The sequence below is a fragment of the Castanea sativa genome, chromosome 2 (assembly GCF_040712315.1).
Source record: "Castanea sativa cultivar Marrone di Chiusa Pesio chromosome 2, ASM4071231v1".
Taxonomy (NCBI): domain Eukaryota; kingdom Viridiplantae; phylum Streptophyta; class Magnoliopsida; order Fagales; family Fagaceae; genus Castanea; species Castanea sativa.
The window spans coordinates 14,473,701-14,492,801 of NC_134014.1; the positions used below are offsets into that span (position 1 = coordinate 14,473,701).

A 19,101-nucleotide genomic window follows, 5' to 3' on the forward strand; every position below is an offset into this window, starting at 1 on the left:
CAATTACCATCATAAGGCCTGATCTGCAGAGATAGAGAGATGATCATTGAAATCCCTTTCTAGGATCATTTCCGCAACCAATCTTTTTCCCATATGTTGGCCCACAACTTTCTCCTACCAATCTGACTATTAGATGAAGACATTAACAAAACCAAGGGGCAATGTAGCCATTGATTAATTGTCATCCTGTAGTTGGAGTTTTAATTAGCATAGCGAAAGCATATTTACTTAGTTGTAGCCATTAGGATTCATTTATTTTGCGTGCTTTATTTATTTATTATTATTATTTTTCTTTTGTGGGGGGTTGGGGGGAAAGAGAGTTCCACAGGGGTCATGACCCACAAAACCTTCTAACCTGCCAGGAAACTATTTGTGCTAGAGCAAGGTGAAGGGCAAGGTCGTGGGTTCAATAACAACAAGATGTGTGTCTAATTACCAAATGAAAAGTGTGCACAATCATGATCATAAATGGAAAATGCAAAGTATTATTCAAACAGTATGAAAACACTAACACAGCAGCTGTTACTTATGATCTGAAGAGTGCAGAAGGCCATGGAAGATATTTCCCCAAGGGAACAGACTTTTAAATTCAATCAGAACTGCTGCCAAAAGTTGAACTTAGAGGAACTGATGCAGGCACATGTTGGGGGGACCAGGTGCAAATAATTTCCTTCAAAGTAATTTCAGCACTGCTGCCATCAGCAATTGGTGAATATGGTTTTGTCACTTTCCTTCTTTTCATTTCCTGAAAAAAAATTCAAAAATGAGTTATCATTACATAGAAAAATCTTAATTGTTTATGTAAACTTTCAGAAAGACATGTCTAAGGATGTGTTATCTGGGCTAATATGTTCCCATAATTGAAATGTAAACACTTGTTACACTACCAGATATGCATAATCTAATACATAGATGACAGGTGAAAGATGATATACTCAAGGCAAACTCATGAACATCTATTTCAGAAATGTTGAGCCCACAAGTGCATAGGCAAGATTTCTGTGCTTTAAATTTCATTTTCAGACATTTTGTAGCATTCTAATCAGCTTTGAGGAAGGGAAAAAATAAGATTGACAATGTTTTTGAAGGACAGTGTAGACCTTGACCACAGTATCACATGCTCTTATGCCAAATGAATGGAATAACATATGGCATAGGAAACCAACCTTTGAAAGGTTTGACCCATAAGTGTTCGCTGCTTGCTCAATTGAAACGTAAACTTCAAAAGCCTGTTTGGTTTCAGGTTTGCATTTTATAACACGAACCTGCTCCTTTAACTCTGTTGCTCTAGTCTTTAGATAAATAATTAGCCGTGAAGGTGGAGCTTTTGGATGGTCTTTCTTTCCATGTGTCAATTCCATTGTCATAAGGTCATTCCACAATACATCCCAAAGTACTGAACAAGGATCCCTTGCTGGGCTGAACTTCCTTTGAGCAATTATGTTGGAAGGTTGCTGTAATTGAAAAAGGGGCAAAAAAGAAAAAAGAAAAAAGAAGAAGAGGATTTTATCTTTGTTAGTGACATTGGGTATGTTAAAGGTGGAAGGGATGCAGCACCATAAATTGTTCATTTCAAGCTAACTTACTTGCAACAAAATGACCCTACGGTGGGTGACCACAAGGATTCTTCCTTTTGGAAGTAAAAAGTGATCTTCATAAGCATCTGACAAGGCAAACTTTCCACGTACTTTAAATAGATCAACCTGGCCAAAAAATGAACCATATTCTGCCAGCTGCAATATAACCTTCATGATGCAAACAATGCAAATAGATTCAGAATCAAGGTCACATTTATAACAATACAAATGAAAACCCTATATGAGCTGTCAACACAATTAAATAATGGAAGATAGCTATTACAAATTTTGCAAAAACGAAAAAAGAGCTGCTGAAAATGGCCACAGTTGGAAATTAGGTAAAACCTACAGGTCCGCTCAATACTGGATAATAAAAAAGTAAGATATTTACACCTCAAGACTTAACCATTAAAAAATGGAAAATAATCATAAACATCATAAGATGCAAGCATAGGCTTCCAAGCTGTTGGCAAAAATGACCATATTCTATGGCTGCATTAGATTTTATAGAGTAAAAGTGCAGCTCACTTAAGTGTCTAAATTCTAAAGTTATATGCCAGATAACCAAGGCACAAAAGGTATGGACAGGATTGCTACTAATTAACTGATCTTTAGGAAAACAGGATAATTCACCATGTAATTATCAATAAAAGTATAACTCACTTCTTACTAAAAGGGCTAACTGACCAGTGCTAATTTTGTAAAGAGGGTCCTGAGAGAAATATCTAGATATAAGTATAACCTTCAGCATTTTTGCATGAACTGCCAGATCTCCAAACATATTCCATTTCACATTTAAAATAATAATAAATAAATACACTAATTTGAAACATGCTTTCTTTAAATCTCTTCACACTGGGGATATTAAAAAAATAAATATGTCCACATGAAATGTCTAGTTGGTCTTTTTATTAGACAATTATCTCCTTTAAACCAATCATCTCCAAAATACATAGGTCAACCAGATGCCTCATGGAAATTCAGTCAGCAAATGGGATATTTTCTAAAATTATTATTAGATAAATTACGATTCCCCCACCCCTCCGCCCCCCCCCAAAGAAAAAAGGTGGGATCTGTTGGTGCTCTCCACAAGGAAAATTATATCATAAATTTGTAAGTGCACTAATATAAGTTAATGGGATCCACTAAGTTGAGTTTAACTTTTTATATTTTCATGTTGCAAGGAAAAAATATAATGTTTCTGTCAATTAATAGCATAGGGGAGGTATTTGAAGGACAGTATGGTAAATGAGGGAGGACGAGCTTGAAGTCATAACAAATGAGTGCTACCAGTGGAGAATCCTAGTCTATGGTATAAATCTAAAAAAAAATTTCATCCTTCAGTTCAACTGCGCACACCTACCAATTGATTCTTCAATCTGCCATGGGCTACATGTTCTACGTCATTCTCAAGTCCACCTTCTAGCATGTCCCAAGGATTGTGGTTGCTTTACGAAAAATAGTTTGTTCTGATACCACTTGATACATTGAGGAGAACTTAGGTATGGTGTAAAAGAAGGGTTTGTGAAGAAATTTCCAGCAATAAACAAGATTATAGCTAGAGGAAGAAAATGGGATTGAAAAGGTAGTGGAGAAGTAGTGGGGAGAGGAAAAGGTAAGGGAGAGAGAAAGATTGGACTTGTGGAGGATAGTAAGCTGAATACAGATTCACCCAAGACTAGGAGGCCCGGCTACCTCGAATTAGCCAGAAATCCTGTTTTCAGTCTTATTGTGAGCTTAGAGTTTGTAGTTGCCTTGATCATGGGTGGCGTTCGTAGTTTTTTTATTGAATCCAAACTTTTTCAACTGGTTGTAGAGGAAGGGGGACGGTATTTTTCTTTAAGGATTTTTGAGCGGTGTAGGTACTTCATGAAGTCGGTCTTCATGGGTAAGACAGTGGCACAATGGCTGATGAAGAGCTTAGAACAGTTAGTCGTTGGGTCCAGTTCGAAGTATTTTTTTTCGTTCAGGGAAGGTGATTTCGCTTATACTCTTCAACGGAGCTCTAATTCTTTTGGCGTGTTCCTACGATTGACGGAACTTAAAGTGGGCGGGTCTAGGAGGTCCATTATTATTCCAGTAGGCAGAGCTAAGAATGGATGGAGGGTGTTTGGGTTAGAGTTAAGGAAGATGTTGGAACCTGATAATTATGCGAATAGTGGGATTGGGCAGTACAAATTTGTGGCTCAGCACCTTAAGAATAATTCAGGGATTAAATCTTCTACATCCTTTGCCGATGTGGTGCGTGGGCATGAGGTGCAGGTCAGAAGAAAAAATCATTTTGAGAAGCAAAACCCAGTTGTGAAACAGAACCCGGTGAGCTTGGCTGGTCCGATGACTTTAGAAGATAGAGTTGCAGGTTCTCGGAGCAGTACAGAGGCATTTAATGTGGGTATAACAAAACCGGTAGGAATTCAAAGGAAATCCCAGCTGAATTTCAAATCAAAGGGGTCTGAACATGCTTTTGGAAAATTTTGTGAACTGGGAAAGCCTGTGTGGGCAGGTAACAGCTTGACCATAGAAGTGATTGCAGAAGGAAAAAGGAGGGTGGCGTGGCATAAAGTTGGTCTGAGGAGTTCCTTATGTGTATCTAGAGATCAGAGGGAGCCTTGTGGTTCACGGGCTAATATTTGTTCTGTGGACTTAGATAAAGATGGGTTCCAAGTGGGCCTTCATTCTGAGCCCAATGGCCCAAGTAGGCTGGAAGTGAGTGTTAGCCCACCAAGGAGAAACCTGAGTCTCTTAAGTCTGAAAGATCAAGTTTTGGCTAAGTCCAGAGCATCATACGAAGCTACGAAGGCTCAGGATGCCATCGGGGTTGACTTCGCCCCTGCCGAGGAGTCACCGGAGCTATCGGAGAAGGTCGCCTCAGTGCGACAACCTGCTCCGACGACGGCGACGAGCGCGGCGACCCAAACCGAGACCAGTTGTGGGCCGGCGACCGTCTCGGTGGCGGACGGTGACTCTTTTTCCGATGGGTCTCTCGCCGGGGCTTCACCGGCGGAACTGGATAGGGCCGATATTGGCCTTCTTCACACCATGAGGCCTGATTTGGTGTCTGTTTCTTCTTCGGAGCATTTGGGTTGTCCTGCGGAGACTATGGCAGTGGCTATGAGTCTCTTTTCTGGTGGGCCTAGTGCCGTTGAGTCTCTGCTCACTTTGGGTAATGCTGAAACAGAGGGTGTAAGGTCTGTTAAAGGTCTCGAGCTATCTACCTCTGTCCTAAGTCCACCGAGAGTTGGGATTGAGGCTAATCAATCGGTATTGGCTTTGTCTGAGGTCGAAACAGCCTTTGCAGTTGAGGCCCTGGGTGAAGCGGAGAGCTCTTCCCCCTTGATGTCTATTAATCTCGGGGGTGGTTGTGACTCGTTGAATTGAATAAAAATACTGAGGTGAGGAGGTTGGATAACACTTTGGCGGTGTCTAATTGGGTGAAACAGAGACTCCCCAGTTTCAGTAAGTTGATGGGGCTTCCTTTGGGTCGACATGAGAAGAGGTGCATTATGCTCCTACAAAGACTTGAGACGGAGATTGAGGCAACCAAGCTGGTGCACAGGAAAGAGGTAGCTCACTGTAAAGTTGCCTCCAAGAATAAAGGGAAGAGGGAGTTGAGGAATTTGATTTCCTTGGTTAATTATGATGGACGATAGTTTTATTTTCCTTGATTGCTTGTCTGAGGCTGCAGTAGGGAGTTTTTTAGTTTTAATGAAACTAAGAATGGTGTCATGGAATGTGCGAGGTTTGAACGACTCGCGGAAGCGTTTGGTAGTTAGAAATTTATTACGGGATTGGAATTGTGATGTTGTTTGCCTTCAAGAGACTAAACTCGCAGGCATGGATTGTCAGTTGATCTCACGGTTGTGGAGTCGCCCCTATGTAGATTTGGGTGGCTTTGGATGCGGACCAGCCTGGTGGGATTTTGATGATGTGGGATAGGAGGGTTTTAGAAAAGTTGGAGGTTCTAGTGGGTCAATTTTCCATTTCAATCCGGTGGCAGGGCTTGGGGGACGGTTTTATTTGGGCTTGCTCTGGGGTTTATGGTCCGAATGATAATAACTTGAGGGGGCATATGTGGGATGAACTGATTGGTATTCAGCAACTTTGGGAGGTCCCATGGTGTTACATAGGGGATTTCAACATTGTTAGGTTCCCAAGTGAACGGTTGGGGGGTTCTCGTCTCACCCCGGCAATGGAGAACTTTTCTGAGTTCATTGAGGAGCTTAGCTTGATAGATTTGCCTTTGGAAGGAGGGAGTTTTACTTGGTCGAGTGGTTCGGATCAGCCCTCGATGTCTAGGTTAGATAGGGCTCTGGTTTCCCTCGATTGGGAGGATCACTACCCGGATGTGACCCAACGGATTTTATCTCGTCCTATTTCAGATCACTTCCCCATTTTAGTGGAGGCAGGACGGATTGTAAGGGGGAAAAGTCCTTTTAGGTTCGAAAACATGTGGCTAAAGTCGGATGGGTTCAAAGAGAGGGTTCATTCTTGGTGGAATCGATACTCCATCTCAAAAATTTCACTTTGTTCTTGCCAAGAGCCGAAGGCATTGAAGGCAGATATTATTCAGTGGAACCGGAGTGAGTTTGGAAATGTAGAGCGTCGGAAAAAAGAATTGTTGGAGGCTTTGAGATTATTGGACGTTAGGGAAGGGGAGCATGGTCTTTCTGTAGTGGAGTTAGGTGAGAGGGCTGGGTTGAGATCCCAAATTCAGAATCTTCTCTCTTTGGAAGAGATTTCGTGGAGACAGAAATCGAGGATGCTTTGTATTAAGGAAGGAGATAACAATACCAAATTTTTCCACAAGATGGCCAATTCTCGAGAGAAGGTATAACCATATTAGTATGTTGGAAGTGAATGGGGTTACCTATGAAGACGAATCCGAGATGGCCGACCAAGCTGGACGGTTTTATAAAAATTTGTACAAGGAGCGAGGAGTGGAGGCCTTTCGTGGAAGGATTGGAGTTTGTTCGAGAGAGGGTTGGAGAAGGACGGCTTGAACGGAGGTTTGAAAAGGAGGAGGTTCTTCGAGTTGTCAAAGAGATGGAAGGAGATAAAGCTCCAGGTCCCGATGGTTTCTCTACGGCTTTTTATCACCAAGTGTTGGGGAACTGTGGAAAGAGATGTCCTAGCTGTGTTTGAAGAGTTTTATCAACACAGTAAGTTTGAAAAATCTCTAAATGCAACGTTCCTAGCCTTAATCCCTAAGAAGAATGGTGCTTCCAATATTCGAGATTTTAGACCTATTAGTTTGGTAGGGAGTGTCTACAAGATTTTGGCCAAGGTGCTGGCAAATCGCATGAAAGAGGTTTTGGATCAGTTGATATCTGAGTCTCAGAACAGTTTTGTGGGTGGTAGACAGATTCTTGATTCAGTTCTCATTGCTAATGAGTGTGTAGATAGTAGGGTGAAAAGTAAGATTCCGGGGGTTATCTGCAAATTAGATATTGAGAAGGCGTATGATCATGTGAATTGGGAGACTCTTCTTGATTTGTTGAGGAGAATGGGATTTGGGGTGAGGTGGTGTAGGTGGATCCGCACTTGCATATCTACAGCCCAATTCTCGGTGTTGTTTAACGGGACCCCGGCTGATTTTTTTGGGAGTTCGAGGGGGTTGAGACAAGGGGACCCGCTGTCGCCCATGTTGTTTTTGGTTTTGATGGAGGTTCTCAGTAAGATGCTGCAAAGAGCTGAAGGGGCTGGTTTAATTCGAGGTTTTAGGGCTCACGGTAGACGAGGGGGAGGGGTTTGTGTATCGCATCTATTGTTTGCGGATGACACGATTCTGTTTTGCGATGCTGATGAGGAGCGAGATTCTTTATATCCGGATGCTTCTTCTTTGTTTTCAAGGTGATAGGTCTTAAGGTTAATGTGCTGAAAAGTGAGATGGTTCCTATTGGGAGGTTCCTAATATCCATGTCTTAGCGAGCTTTTGGGATGCCGGATTGGATCTTTGCCTATGACCTATCTTGGTATGCCTTTGGGGCGTCCTTCAAGTCCCCTACTTGTTGGAATCCTATCTTGGAGAATTTTGAGCGTAAGTTGGCCGGTTGGAAGAAGTTGTATCTGTCAAAAGGTGGAAGACTAACGTTGCTTAAAAGCACTTTGTCTAGTCTTCCCACTTATTATCTCCGCTCTTTTTACCATCCCTACGCATGTGGCCAATAAAATTGAGAGGTTGCAAAGGGATTTCTTGTGGGGGAATCCAAGCTTCATTTGGTGGGGTGGGATAAGGTGTGTGCACCTTTGAAAAATGGTGGGTTAGGGGTAAGGAAATTAACTACCTTTAATAAAGCTTTACTAGGGAAGTGGTTATGGAGGTTTGGGATTGAGGAGACAAGGCTTTGGAGAAGAGTCATAGCCCTTAAGTTTGGGGAAGATTGGGGGGATGGAAGTCCAAGCTAGGTAGAGGGGCGCATGGGTGTGGCTTGTGGAGAAGTATCCGAATGGGATGGGAGGATTTCAGCAAGAATACTTACTTTGAGGTAGGGGTGGGGGATAGAGTGAAGCTTTGGACTGACCATTGGTGTGGGGAGTCTCCTCTTCAGTTGTCTTTTCCGAGCGTGTATGGGATTGCATCCAATAAAGAGGCATCGGTGGCCTCTTCTCTTGAACGGTTGGGGATTGAGGAGCGGAGAAGCTGGAATGTTCGTTTTATTCGGAGTCCTAATGATTGGGAGATGCGTGAAGTGGATGATTTTCTTCAAACATTGGGCTCCAATCTTCCTCACACCGAAAATGTAGATCGTATGCGATGGAAGTTGACAAAGAACGGGGTCTTTGATATTCGTTCGTTTTACAATAAGTTGAGAAGCTCCGCGCCTATTATCTTCCCTTGGAAAGGGGTTTGGAAGGTTAAGGCTCCTCGGCGTGTCTCTTTCTTTGTGTGGATTGCTGTTTGGGATAGGATCCTTACAGGGGATAATTTGAGGGGAAGAGGGTTGGATTTTGTCGATTGGCTATCATGTGCCGCAGTAATGGGGAGACAGCGGATCATTTGTTATTACATTGTGGAAAGGCTTCTAGACTGTGGAGTTTGGTTCTTAGATCTTTTGGGTTGTCCTGGGTCTTGCCTAGATCGATTGCGGATACTCTATTCAGTTGGTGGAATTGGCTTGGAAAGCATTCGTCTAGCATTTGGAATTTAGCTCCTTTATGCTTGATGTGGTGTCTCTGGAGGGAACGCAATAGGAGGACGTTTGAGGACATGGAAAGCTCAGACGACCAGCTTTTGGCCTCTCTTAGTGGCACTCTGTTTGATTGGTCTAGGGCTTGGGGACTCACCTCTAGTGAATCTCTCCCTATGTTTCTTAGTTCTCTTATGTGTTCTTAGTTTTTTCTCCTCTTTTTTCTTTTTTCTTTTTCTCTTCCCTGTGTACTTATCTCTCTGCCTTATGTCTTTTGCATAAGGTAGTGTTTTTTTGAATGCACATATTTTTACCTATCAAAAAAAAACAAATGAGTGCTATTTTGCAAACTTGGAGGGAGATCAATGTAATTGCCCTTTTTTCCTTATATGTCTGCCAATGTCCATATAAAAGGAATCCAATTGTTTATAACAATTTAATCCATTTATCTTGTATAACCATATCTAGACAATGTGAAAATAATACTACTAATGTAAGCAATCCATAGTGTGAAAAAAAACTAGTACCTGTCCCTGTGCTTTGTACTCATCATATGGTCGAAGCAAATTATCACCACCGATTACACGAGGCAGTCTCTTGCGGAGGAGTTGTTCATCTGAAGTTATAGCAGATGCTATCTTAACTCTCATAGCATTGGCCCCTTCGGTAGTTTTTGACAAAAGATCTAAAACTCCACTCACTGGTTGTGCAGCTGCACCTATTATTCCTTTTCCAACACCCTGAACAAATCCCTCAACACCAGAATTTTTGGCACCTTCAAGAGGCTTTGTCAATATGCCAGTAACGCCTCTAAATAGGCCTTTTGCAAATGCTCCACCTCCCTCTCTGATAACATCACCAAGGTCCTCCACACCCTTCTTTTCCTGCCAGGAAAAAAGTTCATTACACACACACACACATGTATATACATATATGCATGCATATTCAATGACCAGCAGATGATCAATCAGTGAAAAATATCTATGAACATGTCAAGGAGGAAAAGTACTCAGGTAAAGAAAAGCTATCATGCACTGTATTTATGCAAGGTCAAAAGGGACACAGTTTCATTTACAACGAATGTATCGTTATTCTGAATATAAAGGAAATTTCCAAGATGGAAGGAATGGGAAAAGTAAACTGTATATAGACTGCACTCATTCATGTGAAGTAGGAACATTGAAAAATCCCCTTTGAGCTTCTCCTACAGCTTATTAGTGTAGAGTAGGCTAAAGAATGAAGGAATGGGCAAAGTAAACTGTTAAATAGTCAACTCTTATCAGGGTGGAGTAACCTAAAATACATTTGCTTCCTTTGAGCTTCTTCTACATATTTGGATTGTTTCATTTCAATGAAAAATTATGTATATAGTAAATCACCTATATGCTGCCCAACATAAATACCAGCACATGTATTTTTCAGCACTCAGTATATAGTCACTGTGGACAAACACTATGTACAACAACAACAAACCCTTAGTCCCAACTTTTTTTAGTCAGCTATGAATCCTAAACAAGATTAGTCAAGGTTGGTTGCATGTATTATTTTCCTCCATTCTATTCTATCCAAATTCATAGCCTTTGTTACTTCTTTAATTGACAAGTCATTTTTAACCAATTCTACTAATGTTATTTTTGTCTTCCTCTAACTTTTTTCAGTATCTCAACTTGAATCAAGTAACTCCTTATTACTGGTGCCTAGGGTCTACAATGCAAAAACAACAATAAGCCCTGATCCCAAAATTTTGAAGTTGGCTATGGATCCTTAACAAATTAGTTAGGATCGGCCACATTTATTCTCTTCCTCCATTCTGTTCTATTTAAAACAATATTTTCTGTTACTCTCTTAATTGATAAGTCATTACTTATTACTTCTACTAATGTTATTTTGAGTCTTCCTCTACCTTTTATAATTTCCTTCAACTTTGATCAACTCACACTTTCTTACTGGTGCATTAATTGCTATGGTCTGAACATGACCAAACCATCTCAAGTGACTCTCTCTCACATTTTCATCTATAGGAGCTACCTCTATCTTTAAGTAGATTTTCTTATTTCAAATCCCCTCTTTCCGTGTATTCACAATTTTCATTTATCCATCTTAACATTCTCATTTCAGCTACACTTATTTTATAAATATGTTGCTTCTTAACTGCCCAACATTTGGTAATATAAAGCAAACTGATCTTATAGCAACAGTTAAATTACCGATTGTCCCAAAAGCTTAAACTATTAGAATATGGTAAATTTAATCATTTAACTACACAATTCTAACACTTCCTCTCACGTGTGGGCCAAAATTACCTTTTAATAGGTGAGGCCTAACATGCAGGAATTTAAATGGAAGGTAGAGTGGAGGAGACAGTGATCGAACTTCGAATCTCATGCTCTAATACCAGTTAAAGCCGAGAATAAAAATAATATAGAGAAGCAGAAGCAAAAAAGAGCAAAGAACACAAGGAAAATAAAGCCCTAGCTGCTACATTCTTATTGTATACTTGAAACTATTACAATAAACCCTAATAGAGTATGTATAGAGACTAGAAGTTAGGGTTAGCCCAATATGGGCTTATAACATAACTGGACCTCTTGGGCCATTACATCATCATAAACCCAATATTTTAACAGAAACCTTATAAAACTTTCCCTTTAACTTAATAGGTATTCTATGACTACGCAATACTCTTGATGCACTTCCCCACTTCATCCACCTTGTTCTTATCCTATCTTTACGTGTATGGTCTACACTAGATCTTAGAAGTTCATAATGTCCAATTTGCAGCAATTATAAGAAAATGAATGAAAAATATGCAATATTTAGTAAACCTGTCTCTGACGGCTTTGAATGAACTTCTTGTCCATCGATAATGCAGCTACACCTTTACTCATATGTCCAAGTGCACTACTTGCATTACCCAATATGTCAACACCTGAGAGCAGTTGAAGAGGTTGGCTTAAAAGATCCTTCCGAATGTTCGAAATAGCAATACTAATCATGGAACTCTGTCTCATGCACACATTCTCATGGAACCTTTGATTTATCCTGACCTGATTAACAAATATAAAAATAAATCAAACTCATATTTTACACTATAATAGAACAATGTATGATGCCTCAAGAAAAAGTAGGTTTCAATATTACAAGAATCATCCACCACTTTCTTTTAAAGAGAGACAATCTCTCAAATATTATTTTGAGACTGAAGTGGTAGGCTTGGTGGACAGGCATACTGGAAATAGTATACATGCAGTGTTATAATCTGATGCTACTACAGACACCATTCTTATGAACACATTGAAATCATCTAATGGGATTGGGTGATAACAGTCATTGACGCTTTGAGAAAGTCATTTTCTCAAAAAAAATTTGGACCAAGCTACCACTTAGTGAAAATAAATTAAATGATAATGCTCTCATCATGAGCCTGTTGTTTACGAATAATATTGAGGGTGGTAATTTAGATTCAGATGGAAAGTTTGAAAGTAAAACATCTAAAAATTTTCTCCAAGCTAAGGAATCATATTAAGACAGATCATAACACATACTGGCATACTCTCGGTGTTGCCCAATGCAGTCATCAAGGATGACCAAAATCCAAGTACACCCTTTGGCCGTTGACTTGGTGACATTGCCATTGAAACTTTGAATCGAACTTCTGAGGTGTTGAAGACTCTGAAATTTTCAAAGATGGTATTATTGGAGCAAATTCAGGAAACCAAATGCATAAAATAAACAGATTTAGAATTACAAGCTTGAAGAGAGGTCCTTGCATACCCAATCTGAATGATTGGATCAACTGAAACAGCAGTGGTTTTAGTATCATATAATCGGCTGAGGTTCACTTGCTGAACCATTTCATGAAGGCGCCAAATAATGGGTTCATGAATGTTCACTAAAAAGGCAGAATTTTCAGGTCCCTGTTATAAAGAAATCAGTATAAATATGATTAATGTATGAAGGAAACAAATCGTTATATTTCTGCAAGGTATTTAGAAAATTGACAGCTCACTTGGACTCCAATATATGGATAGACACACAGATCTAATGAGCCATTTGATTGCATTGTCAAGGAAAATTTCAAGATATACTCAGTTCCCTCCGCAACTCTCTGTGGCCGGAAGAGAACTGGCATTGGACTTAGGGGCAACTGGTTATCCACTTGTATTCCATGCATTCTTAATTTAAACCTGTAAAAACAGAGGTTGTGGAAGTTGCTTAGTTGAATGATGGAGATGATTGGATAACCAAAAAGAAAATGAAAAGCAGACCAGAGTAACCTGACTTGCCAAATTAAGCCGTGTTTCATACAATCATAGAGTAAATTTTCTCTTAAAAAAAAAAACAAAAAACAAAAGAAACCACCTATGGCTTAAAAGACATAAGCTCATCAACAACATCTAATCCATCACCATTCTTGCCACATGTAAACTAATTGTATACCCATCACATTTCAGAATGTTTTTGAATTGCATTTTCCATTTAAAAAAAAAAAAACAGAATTATATGTATATATAAAAAGTTATATCTATCCATGAAAGTGTATTCATGCACTCAGGAGGTATCCTAAACTCTTAAGATGTTTTACCATCCAAAAATGAAGTACTAAATGGAAAGAAAATCCTACCTACTGATCCCAGAGCCCAAACCGGTTGAATATGCTAGAAGAAGATTCTGCACTGAAAGGTATAATATTTCCTCAGGTGTATGGTCAATGATAGAGATTCCAAGCTCAGCAAGCTCAATAATTACATGAAATTCACAATCTAAGATTGATGATGATTGTTGCTGTTGAATGTCATTTCTAGAAAGCTGTGATGAAGCAGGTAAATGTCTTCTACTCAAGATTCCTTTAGGCTCATTTTCTGGCATCCAGTCACTGATCTTAATGATATTCATCTTCTCCTCTTTTAGAATTGTAACACGTAGAGCTTTAGCAGGTCCACCCACCATGTGAATTGGTTGGTGATCAAAAGTTTCATCAATATCATACTTCTGAGATTTCAATGGATCGGCCCCGTCTACCAGGAGTTCCAACAAATGTCTTCTACCAAGATCTTCCCACAGAAAAGAAGCAGCTGAGTTAGGTAGAAGAAACTGCCACGAATCACTGGTACCATCCACTTGCCGAAAGTGAATGGGTAAAAACATCGAACGATTTTCAATCCTGCTTGTAGAAAGTTGATTAACTACTGGAGCATGAACCAAAACAACATATGCATAACAAAAATAGAAAAGGAAAATTAGAGGGGAGATTATTTTTTACTAGAACATAATTGTTAAAGTATTGGGTTTATGTTGATGTAATGGCCCAAAAGGCCTAGTTATGTTGTAAGCCCATATTGGGCTAACCCTACCTTCTAGTCTCTATATATACCCGGTTAAGGGTTCACTATAATTGATTACTTGAGTATACAGTAAAGATGCAGCTACTAGGGCTTTATTCGGTGGATGTAGTCTGTTGGCCAAACCATGTAATCCCTGTGTTCTTCTCTCTTTCTTGCCTCCGCTTCTCTATATTATTTTGTTCTTCTTTAACAATAACATTGCACTCACAATATGTAGAATAGAGAAAAAGAAACAAAATAGTTTGACTTAAAGAAATAAATGGAAGACTCTGCAGGCCTATTTCTATAGTAAGAAGCATGGACACAGGTAAAAGTACAACATGGTGACACAAGCAATTTCGGAAAAATTATGACATGACAAGGCAAGCACAACATAGGTATGACACCCCAAATGTAGTGTCTGTGTTTCCTAGTTTCTACATTAGTTTTTGAATCCATTTACCAGTTCAAGAAAATTTCACCACAACTTGATGAGAAGAATACTTCACCTATTTTATCATGCCTTCAGCATGTTTTCACTGTTTAGATTGCACTTAAAAAAAGAAAATAGAACAGATACAGAAAGTTGCCTGAAAAATAAAAAGAAAAAAACCTGTAAGTGCTTGATAATGAATTTGGACGGAAAATAACTTCATAGTGCGAGCTCTTTCCTCCACTTCTTACTGCTACCCTTAACTGCATCTGATCATCTCCAATATCCTTCTTCAAACAAATGCGCATCACACCTTCATTGCAAACACTGAATGGTGTACTCCATTTGTATCCATTTACCCGCATCTGAAATAGGGAAAAAAAATCCACTGTAAGTCACAGATATCATATTATCCAGTAAAGAATAAAGATGATTCTATTGAACAGACCTTCAAAAGTTCAACTTTGGAAGAAGACTGCCAGCCAAAGGGTTTTGGGGGATCAGAGGGATGAACCCACGTCACTGACTGAGAATCACATTGCTGCAGGCAGAGACTGCAACCAACCCTATTAATGAACAGGGTGTGTGGCTGAAAATGAACCACCTGAACATGAATCAATAAGCAATTGTTAATTGCTGAGGAGCAAATAAAAATTCACAATATATATAAATATAATATAGGGAACCTTTTTAAAGAAGAGCCCTTTGGACTTGCCTCTAGCATAAAACCTGCGGGCAACCAACCAAACTCTCTAGAACCAGTTGCTAGGTAATCTAGGGGCCTTCACCCCTGACGGGCTAAGTAGTCATTCACAAATTATCATAGCTTTATTACAATTAAATTTATCACATTTTGTCATGCAAATAAAAATCCTATATACAACAGACTGGCGTATGAAAATTTTCTGTTGTCACCCTAAAGCTTTAGATCTAAGGGCTTTGAGCATTTTGGGATTTCCGATTTCCCTTTAAATCATATGATGCAGGGATTCTAAGGGGGCCGCTGTTTAGGCTTAGAATTGATTAAGGAAAATGAGAGTTGCTTTGAACAGTGAACAAGGTGTGACAAAACCTTCTTAAGAGGAATCCATCTCTTGAAAATAGCACTAGGCTAATCTATGTAATTGCATTCAAAAACTAATCACAAAGTAACTACAATGTGGTACTTATACTATTTGCTTGGCATTGGAGCCTTCTAGATGCTTGACAAGTGTCTAAAACCTATTGGCTAATGCTTAAGCAATCATCTAACTAACTAACTATTCACAAAAGGATTAGGACGCAACAACTTGAAATGCTCTGCATCATCATAGCCTCTTGTAACATGAATAATCACAATTTTGGATTGATTTTTATCCTAAGATGTAGAGCTCTGTTTTAGGTATTTCAGAATATCACTTGTTTTATTTATTGAATAATTATCTTTTTGGCCCAAAAACAACCATTTCACAGTTTATTTTAATTTTAAAATCTTTCATACAAGACCAGGCAATACAGTCTGCGTCTGGTAAGGTTGCACAGAACAGACCATTATAGTCTATAGCTGTGCGTAATAGACAGGATAACCATTTAGGTTTCTTAAAACCTGTACGTATTGGCTGGAACAGGATGAGATTAACAACAGAAGATACACAACCACTGTGCAATTGAGTCAATTATTAAAAATTATAACATGATAACAAATGTGAGATCTACATAATGCAATTAATCACAGAAAGAAAACCAAAAAACAAGTACCGAAATTTATTTCAACCTTTGTTCTGTCTGGGGTCGTGTTCAGCACTGCTGAAAGCTTGAAGTACGATCCATCTGAATTGTATGCCTTGACTTCAACCCGTTCCTGAGGAGAAGTTTCAAAGTGTATCACATACTATGAAAAATTCCACACATAAGAGGATAAAAAACTATATCTGAAGTCATCATAATCTTGGGAATATTTAACTCTGTATCCAAGTCACCTTGTTTTCCAGCTCATGAAGAGAAATCCCAGGACTGTAAATTTCAGAATTACGAATGGCAACAGCAACGCCCACCCGTGAAGACAGACGTGCATCTTTGTTAGATGTAAATGATATAACTCCTGTTCTGCTTGCATAGTCTTGTGGAGAAAGCATGCTAGGAACTGGAGTAGTATCTTCGATCACTTCAAGTACTTGAATAGTTCTTCTTGGGCCAGAAGGCCTCCTGTCTATGGAGATTGTAGGATGTTTCAAGGCTATTTTTGCAGATTTAACCGCTCTGGAAAGTAACATGGAGTCTGCATCTGATTTCTCCAAAGGCTCCACTTCCACCACTCGATATGCTAAAGGCAGAGATGAATCATTAATAATCCAATACGGAACGAAAAACCTAATGGTTTTAGTAGCAGCACTTGTTCCTCCCAAGTCACGGTCAATGGTCACACGCAATCTCCTGCACATAGGATAATTATCAACATCATGCATACCATATGAAAAGTTATTCTTCATTTTAATTTTTTTTATTATTGGTAAGTTACACATGCATCCACTAGGTCTTGAACCCATTACCTCACCCCCATCCCATTATTATGGGAGGAGGAAGTAGCAGCTGAGCTATAATTCATTGGTATTCTTCATTTTAAATATTAAAAGAAAATAATGTATTCCATTCATCACCATACAGATAATTTGTCTAAAATGGGGAAAACAAATTGTTGACGAAGGCTACAAAATTTCACAAACGTTCATATATATTTTCCTTCTATTTCTTTTCCAACACCATCTAAAGCAACATCAAGGTTGTTCACTCTCTGAGTGTCCCAAATTTATGTTTTCAAGGTACCTTGTTTGATTAGGAGTATTTGGCGTGAAGAAGTGCTAGAACTTTTAGGTGGTGTGAACAGACTATTTTAGAAGAGAAGCAGCAGTTTTTTAAACATTGTTTTGAGTAGATGCTGATTTCAGGAACATACCCTTTTGCTGAGTATTTAGATGTTATGGATAATTTTAATCTTAGAGCTTAGCTAGGTCATTCATCTAGGATACCCCCTGTGCACTTGATGCAATAGTTTTTTCATCAATCAAAATTTTACTTATCAAAAAATATATATATATATAAATGCCTAAATATCAGGTAGAGAAGCTGTTTTCTGTATAACAGCAAGAACTGAACTCAAACCAAGCTCGACCTCATCATCAAGCTAGATTACATATCCATGCTTAGTTCATTTTCTTGTCGAACAAGCTCAAGTTTGTTCATGAGTTAATTGACTAACTTATTCTTTCCCCATATATAGTAAATACCACAATCAAAATTTTTAACCCCTTAACAAGCCTATGCTAATAATTAATAATTGGATTACAGAAATTGTTATTTGAGATAACCAGATATAATTATTTTTATTTGTGAACTTATACAAATTAAATTCACGAGCCCTGTAATGTTAAAAAGTTATATATAGTCATTATCACAAAATGGACTATTTAAATTATCAAAAAATTATAAATAATAATTTGAAATATTATGAACTTAACTACAAACTTAAACAACCCAATCTCAAGTCTATATAAGTATATTTTTATACATGTATAAATAATAAACATATAATATTATATACACTCAAATTGAACCTCAAGTCAATATAAGTATATTTGTTAAAAAAGTGAACATAAAATCAAGCGCTTTCCCATGCCAAGCCCAAGCTTTTTTGTTTATGAATAGCTCAGTTCATTCATAGCCCTAATAACATCACATAAATACAGAACTTGTTCACAGAAGATTTGTGTTTCATTTGTTTATTTGTTTATTTCTTCCTTTCATTTGTTTAGAGAGAGAGAGAGAGAGAGAGAGAGAGAGAGAGTACATCCATAGAATGTAACAGGAACAGCTTTCAGAAGTGAAGTGAAACTTCCACACGTTGCACAAAAAGGGAAGATGTTTATTCAAACAAGAGGTTGTTGACACAACAGAAAGACCGAATCTGGTGACTAATACCTAGTGTCCCTAGGAATTCAAATAAGTGATAGCCAAGCCAGATTTTTGAACAACCAGTGGTAAAAATGTTCAAATGTACGGCTTTGTAGAAGCCATAAGCAAATCAATTAGTAATGTTTGCGTTTTCAAAAACCTATTGCTACAGAGGGGAGTAGATGTTTACATAGATCAATTAAAGATGAATCACCTTGAAACAGCAGAGGATCTAGAAAGAGAGGGCCCTCTTAGGTTGAAAAGGCACAACATTCAAATAAAAGAATCAAAGCGCTTTGGAGGTTTCAGTTAAGCCTATATTCATCCACATTTCTTGTAAGGAAAAGTTTGATTTAGTCCAGACAAATAATTTGATATTGTACATAACATAATTTATGCAAAGAGATTAACTTTAGTAGGCTTTCTTAGCTCCGGTACCGAAATTAAGAAACTTAAGAACCAGAATGCAAAGAGTCGGCACACCCTTGTATAACAGGAAAAAAAAAGGTTCTCTTGGAATCACAAACCTTTTACTTTTCTGGTGGACCATCCAGAAAGACGAAACATGGTTACCGGAAGAAAGATCCAAAATAAGAATAGGGTCCTGCCAAAAGAATAAATAAAGGAAAAGGAAAGAATATGTATCAGAGGTAAATATTCCATGTATAGGAGTTTTTACATACAAAGAACAGTTGCATGTATATATTTAGACT

General features: G+C 38.6%; 1 protein-coding gene across 4 annotated transcripts in view; it reads right to left on the reverse strand.

Moving 5' to 3' along the window:
* The window catches only part of LOC142624631 (uncharacterized), an 89,331-nt gene that overhangs the window by 858 nt on the left and 69,372 nt on the right, over positions 1-19,101 (reverse strand). The window contains exons 49-63 of one of the 4 annotated variants that reach the window (XM_075798287.1): positions 18,916-18,992; positions 16,420-16,873; positions 16,215-16,301; positions 14,910-15,065; positions 14,642-14,826; positions 13,329-13,868; positions 12,714-12,891; positions 12,479-12,621; positions 12,250-12,376; positions 11,530-11,751; positions 9,232-9,588; positions 1,587-1,745; positions 1,167-1,454; positions 527-745; positions 8-186 (exon numbers count right to left, since the gene is read on the reverse strand). In XM_075798287.1, coding sequence (XP_075654402.1) covers positions 590-745; positions 1,167-1,454; positions 1,587-1,745; positions 9,232-9,588; positions 11,530-11,751; positions 12,250-12,376; positions 12,479-12,621; positions 12,714-12,891; positions 13,329-13,868; positions 14,642-14,826; positions 14,910-15,065; positions 16,215-16,301; positions 16,420-16,873; positions 18,916-18,992 — 3,129 coding nt within the window. In that variant the 3' untranslated portion in view covers positions 8-186; positions 527-589. Of the gene's footprint in view, positions 1-7; positions 187-512; positions 746-1,166; positions 1,455-1,586; positions 1,746-9,231; positions 9,589-11,529; positions 11,752-12,249; positions 12,377-12,478; positions 12,622-12,713; positions 12,892-13,328; positions 13,869-14,641; positions 14,827-14,909; positions 15,066-16,214; positions 16,302-16,419; positions 16,874-18,915; positions 18,993-19,101 lie in introns of all 4 variants that reach the window. The other 3 variants (XM_075798285.1, XM_075798286.1, XM_075798284.1) reach the window with 3 other exon arrangements.